Here is a 6,326-nt window from a genome sequence, read left to right on the forward strand (position 1 = left end):
AATTTTTCTCAAATTAAACTTTATTGAACATTATAAATAAATAAATAAACATATTTTTCAGAAATCACAACATATTTTCTCTATATAATTATATTTTTGTTTAATAAATATTTCAAGCATCTAATAAGTATACATTAATTAATGAATTATTAAAATTCAAAAATAATAATTAATGTTATACAAAAATAAAATTGAAAAAAAAAACTTAATATAAAAAAATAGAATAAAATTTTATATAATTATATATTTATACCCTAATTATTAAACCAAATAACCAATGATCTAATAATTGAACCACTAACCAATAACCCAATCCTTTGAGTCAATTACCAATTCGATTCTCATAACTGGGGAGAAAATTAACCCCCTCGACAACTCCATTTGCTATCCCCTGTTCCCCATTCATTAAAAATTAACATGAATGTGTAAGAAAAAACAGTAAATAGTATCTCCAATAAAGTGTCCTTTATATGAACAATACCGCAATACCTCTGCACTTTTCAATTGGTTCAAGGTTAACCTCCACAAGAACATAAAAGCAACCATTTTTAAGTTTCCTACAAATCATTTCCATCAGGTGTCAAATGTCAGTAACCGACTCTACAAAAACTAGGGATGATTAGAAAATATGTACGTGCTATATCATAGATGAATGCAGCATTTACATCTTGATGCCCATATCATCAGGTTCAAAACGCTGCATATATATTCACAGGGAGGATGGGAGGAAGACTATACTCAAACCACAAACCAATGAAATACTGATGCTGAGTGATGTTGTCATCCTTGATTAGTGACATTTCTCAACAAGACTTCAAACCATGTTTCTGATAAATGTTGCAAAGTTATCAACATTCATTATTATCACCCAAACATAAGTATAATAAACCCCAGCACAGATACTTTTGGTCTTTTGAAAACCATACCTAAAGATATGATCAACGACGAGCACGACCTTTGCCACGTTTTTGCTGCGCTAAGCCTTGGAATTGAGGATTCGGACCTCCGACATATTGCTGGGGTAATACACCTTGAGGAACAAACCGCTGCACTAAACCTTGAGGTCTAAGAAATTGCTGTTGGGCTGGAGCAAGGGGATAATATCTAGCACCTTGATTTGCAAGATAGTATTGGTGACCTATATTTGCAGCAAAGCATGGTTGACCAGGACCAGGAAGAAGAAATTGGGGTCCCCATACCCCGAATCGAGAGGCTGCAGATGCATGATTCACAGCTAGCGATTGTGTCATGGCGGTTGATGAGTCTGTTGGAGGGTGCCCTACCTAATATACAATAAAGCTCAACAATCAATATAAAACTAAAAACATAAAGATCAATAAACAGAGCTTTTGACTAAATCCAACTACTATTAACCATAAATAACTAATTATAACCAAGATAGTTCTTGGTCAGAAAAGCAAGGTAGTTAGTACTTCACCTCGTTATTTGTTGCAGGACCTGCATTTGGAGGATCATCCAGAGTGTTATGTGTTGCAGGACCAGTATTTGGAGGATCCACTGCGCTATTTGTGGCATGACCCGCATTTCGAGGATTATCTGACATTGAAGACGAACTGAGATCATCTCCTCGAGACCTTCTGTCCTTGACCCTTGGACAACTAGACTTTGAATGACCCATCTTGTTACAAGCTTTGCAACGTCGCCGCTTCTTACCATTCTTATAAGTTAGTGATGCACCCTTGGTCGTGTCATCCATGGTATTCTTGGGAATAGAAAATGATCTGGTATCCACCATACAGCCTTTATGCTCTAGCTTAGCCGTGATTTTATAAATTTCATCTTTTGTTTCAAGAAAATTATGCAATTTTCTTGCTGCCAGAAATGACATCCAATTACTTGCAGCACATAATGCACCATAACGAAACAAGAACTTTTTATCATTCACCTCATCTTCTTCATCCGGAAGCTCATTAAAAGACTTTGCAGCTTGAGTCCATCTTTTAAGAATCATCTTTTCGGGTAATTCTGCAATATGTTCATAAATCATAACACAAAATATGTGACTACAGGGAATGCCATGGGTACTCCATAGGCAACACTGGCATTCAAATTTCTGTGATTCTCTGTCGTATGTCACCTTGTATTCCCAACCAGGCTTGCCATACTTAGTCAATTTAAACGTGGCAGTCGTTGAAAGGTTTTCACATCCAACAACAAATAGTAAAGCAGCCCCTTCTAACTCTTTTTGCACTTCTTTGAAAATTTCCCTCGTAAACACTTTAGCAGCCTTGCGCTCAATTGATTCTAATGCAGTTGTCAAAACAGGCTCATTGTACATGGAATTGAACTCTGCTACCAATTCATTGTTCCTAAATTCCTTCAATGCAAGCTCAAAGTGTTGGACCAATTCGAGTATATTGTGCCTTGCCTTGATATATTTCTTCATCAATGGGTTTAAGCCCTCACATCGTGATGATGCTCTTAGTCCAGAACAGAACTTATCACGAAGGTAAGTCGTGGCCCACATTTCCTTCTTCTTATATGTCTCCTCTACCCACATACTGTCACATACCTCAAACTTTTGTATCATGTTACGCCAATACTCCTCAAACTCATCAGGATCAAAGTTGGTATAAATAGATTTCTTGAAAGCCTCAACAAATTCAGCATCCCTAATGTTGTATGCTGCACCTTTTTGAAGATGCCAAGCACATAGCCTATGGGTAGCATTTGGGAACACCACCTGAATTGCCTCTTTCATGGCCTCATTATCATCAGTTACCACTGCACTTGGGTGCTTCTTTTCCATTGCATCTAAGAAATTCTCCAATGCCCATTTATATGTGTCAGCTCGCTCATCACCTAGTAAGGCACATGCAAAAATACAAGTTTGTCGATGATGATTAGTACCAGAAAAGATAACTAAGCGTCTGTGGTACATGCTTTCTTTGTATTTTGTATCAAGTCCAACCACATCCCCAAAGTACTCATAGTCAACTTGACTTAAGCCATCAGCCCAAAACAAGTTTCCCAATTGATCATCATCTGTAGTGGTGTACCTAGCAAACAACGTCGGATCAGAATCAGCCTTACCCTGCAAATAGCTAATAGCTGCAAGTGCATCACCATCAACTATCTTAGGACATCTTTGTTTATCAATGTAACTGTACAAGTCCTTTGAGAATTCAACTCCAGCAAAAGCCCTAGCTTGACCAACCATAAAACCCATGATTTGAAATGTTAGGAACCCATGTATGCGGATACCATCACTTTGTGCCTTTTTTGCAGTTGTTAACCGACGAGTATTTGGCACGATGTAATCAAATCCAGCGGGTGCTAGCTCATGGTTGTGGCCTTTTTCAAAGGTTCTCACTCTCCAAGTTGAGGTGTGGTTGTCAAGGTAAATACTCAACATTGCATGACAATTCGTCCTAGTCTCTGGTTTCTGATCCCTTTTTCTATCAATTCTCATGTAATGCTTTTTGTCTCTCAAGCCTTGCCTGTTGCATACAAATCTTCGTCTTATCAATTTGCCATCATCATCACGAGCCACGTCTCCTTTCCGGACACTAAATCCAACACACTTAGCATAACTCACATAAAAATCATAGGCCTTTTCATGAGTATCGAACACCATTTTCAAAACTTCCTCTTTACTCAGTTCGGCTTTATTCTTAAACATGGTAGCCTCCTCCATGTGACTTACATCATTCCCTTTACCTTGATCCTCTTGTAAATCATCATCACCGCTGTCACTACTAGAATCATCACTATCATCATCATCCGCATGCTCCATAGTATCACTTTTATCATGAACAACATGCTCCACACCATCACCTTTGTCATCATCAACAAGATGCTCCATACCATCACTTTTGTCATCAACAAGATGCTCCATACCATCACTTTCCATCCTCTCCTACCAGTTCCTTTACAAATAGATTACAACAACCAAACAAGAAAAGATGAGTTTAACCACCTGAAACAGAACACACAAGGAAAAAAAAATTATGAGAGAGACATGAGAAATAAAAGCAAATAATGACTTTAAACAAAATATACAGCCCGGATTTGTGGCTATCTAACTCAAAAACCCTGAAGCAATTTGTAAATTTAAATATCAATGAAACAATGACTTTAACAGATTTGGTAGATTTGTCACCTATTTCCAACTCTATTGCAACTCTACTCCATATTCAAGAATGACAATGTATCTTAGTGGAGATATTACAATGGGATCAAAATGATCTGCACAACACTTATTATAATCAAATTACTCTTTTCTTTAAAAGAATAACGGGTCAGATATCTCTAAATAAGAACAATTAACTTCTGTAAAAATCAATGTTGGAAGTTTGAACTACACAATTGAAAGCACCCCTCACGGTCTGTGAGAGAGAGAGAGAGAGAGAGAGAGAGAGAGAGAGAGAGAGAGAGAGAGAGCTAGCTACGAACTGGCAAAGGTAATTGGGAACCTCGCCCATACTTTGGTCATATGATGCTGTTTAGGCATGAAGATGTTCACATTCTTTTTTTTCTTTTTATTTGTTACTTTATGCCCGATTATATTACATTTAACCTTTTGCACATATTTACAAACACTTGCTTACTTCAACAACCACCAAAACAAAAATACTTGAACATAAATGGAAAATCAAATGAGAAAAATAATTATGTAAAAAAGATCGCAGCAAATTTTCAGCAACAAGCCAAGCCATAAAAGGAAATAAGCCAAGAATAGCTTACTCGATGTTATGGGGTATTTGGAAGATTAAACCTCCAGAAAGAAAAGAAAAGAAAAGATATCGAGCAGAGTGATTCGGGTGGAGAAACAGGTTCCTAGCATAGCAAAACACAGAAAAATACTGTATACCAGTCAAAGAAAGAGAGAGAGACAGGGAATTCCCGTTGTTGAGAGTCACATTTCACTTTTCAAAGCTACTTGGCCACTATAAAGTGGTTTCAAGTTTCAACAGCAACTACGGCGAAAAAAACACATGGGAATTCAAATCCCTCACAAGGATTTTGGAAACCCGAGAATGAAACTGAATTAAATTCCCTATTTTTGAATCAATATAAGAGAAGGAATGAACTCACATTAGAATTCAACTATAGAATTGAAATCAGACTCAAATAGGTCTGATTTGGTGAAGGTATTTAGCTCTAAACCCAATATTGTAAATTTGTAACAACAGATCCTTACCAATAACAGCATGACCTCCACTGAAGTGTTTTTCAAGTGGGCAGCATAATAAGCAAGAGGGGAAGAGACAGACACAAACGTAGAAGAAGAAAAATGAGAATGAAATGAAGAAAGCAAAAGGAGATTATGGACGAAAAAAAAGGAATGAAAGAAACAAGTAATTCTTTCGATGTAATGAAGGTTCATAAGCTCATTGAAACATAAGCTCTCCTTTTTCTTCCAAACATGAAGAATGTTCTGGAAGCTAACATTCAGAAACTAAGGTATCCTAAGTTCCTAACCATTGCAACTTTTCTTTGGGTTCAAGTTTCGCGTTTGCCACATATTTTTTTAATTGAAAAAGAAAAAAGAAAGAAGATATGGAAGAAGACAAGAGCTGAAAAGGAAAATTAAAATAAAATGAAAAAGAAAAAAGAAAAAAATAATAAACGAAAACCTAAGGACAAGACTTACGTTGTCGGTGGGATGGAGCTCCCTGGATAGGTTGACAGCCACGAACTCTCTCTGTTGGAGTGAACGGCCTGCAGGCAGAAGATCCCAGTGGCTCTGTCCGAAGGCGGTCTGACCAGCAGTTATCTGCTCCGAGCGGTGGCGTACAGATCGGTGGCGAGCTGTCCCTTCGGCGGCGTCCAGATCGACAGCAGGATAGCAGTCCGGCGGCTTGGTGGAGCTTGTTGGTCGCAGACGCAGAATGGAAGAGGGGGAATGAAGAGGGTGAGAGAAAGTGGAGAGCTGGCACTGTTATGGAGTCTCTAACTCCAAGAAGGCAAGAACAAGAGAGTGAGTGAGAGAGTAGAAAACTCAAAAAACGTGGGTCCTTAACTATTTTTCCAAGGGTTTAGTTAAGTAAATATTAAACTTACTAGTAGTAAAATTTTTAAATGCATAGTAAATTTATCGACCATTATAACAGATTTTTTTAAATAAATAAAATAAATATTTTAATTACGCATATACTTATTTTTTAGAATATTTATGTATTTTTACAATATGTTTTATTTCGTTTACACGATAAACAAGATATATGATAAATCAGGTTGTTTATACAATAAATATAATATAATTGGACAAAAATCAAACATCTATAAGAGGATCGACAAATCGTTGGTATTTTTCACAAAATTATCAATTCTGTTATAAAATAAATAAATAAATAAAAAAG

At 36.8% G+C, this 6,326-nt stretch overlaps 1 protein-coding gene across 3 annotated transcripts; it reads right to left on the minus strand.

Moving 5' to 3' along the window:
• Positions 1-443: 443 nt before the first annotated feature.
• Positions 444-5,988, minus strand: LOC107613063 (protein FAR1-RELATED SEQUENCE 5). 3 transcript variants are annotated; one of them, XM_016314908.3, is made up of 4 exons: positions 5,618-5,988; positions 1,439-3,940; positions 927-1,283; positions 444-827 (listed from the first exon to the last, which is right to left on the minus strand). In XM_016314908.3, exons 2-3 carry the CDS (start codon positions 3,872-3,874, stop codon positions 939-941), a joined length of 2,781 nt encoding a protein of 926 aa, XP_016170394.1. In that variant the 5' UTR covers positions 3,875-3,940; positions 5,618-5,988; the 3' UTR covers positions 444-827; positions 927-938. The 3 variants fall into 3 exon arrangements, with proteins under 3 accessions (XP_016170394.1, XP_088362509.1, XP_016170395.1); XM_088506383.1 differs by having other exon boundaries at positions 1,439-3,890; positions 5,618-5,966; XM_016314909.3 differs by lacking the exon at positions 5,618-5,988 and adding an exon at positions 5,165-5,506.
• Positions 5,989-6,326: the final 338 nt, after the last annotated feature.

Source organism: Arachis ipaensis, chromosome B2, assembly GCF_059453495.1.
Source record: "Arachis ipaensis isolate K30076 ecotype BB chromosome B2, ASM5945349v1, whole genome shotgun sequence".
Taxonomy (NCBI): domain Eukaryota; kingdom Viridiplantae; phylum Streptophyta; class Magnoliopsida; order Fabales; family Fabaceae; genus Arachis; species Arachis ipaensis.

Bases quoted from the DNA above. Each gene is read 5' to 3' on its own strand.
- LOC107613063 (XM_016314908.3), bottom strand. From the start codon at position 3,874: ATGGAAAGTGATGGTATGGAGCATCTTGTTGATGACAAAAGTGATGGT. The intron at 1,284-1,438 runs GTGAAGTACTAA...ATTGTATATTAG, and splicing joins GTCCTGCAACAAATAACGAG to GTAGGGCACCCTCCAACAGA.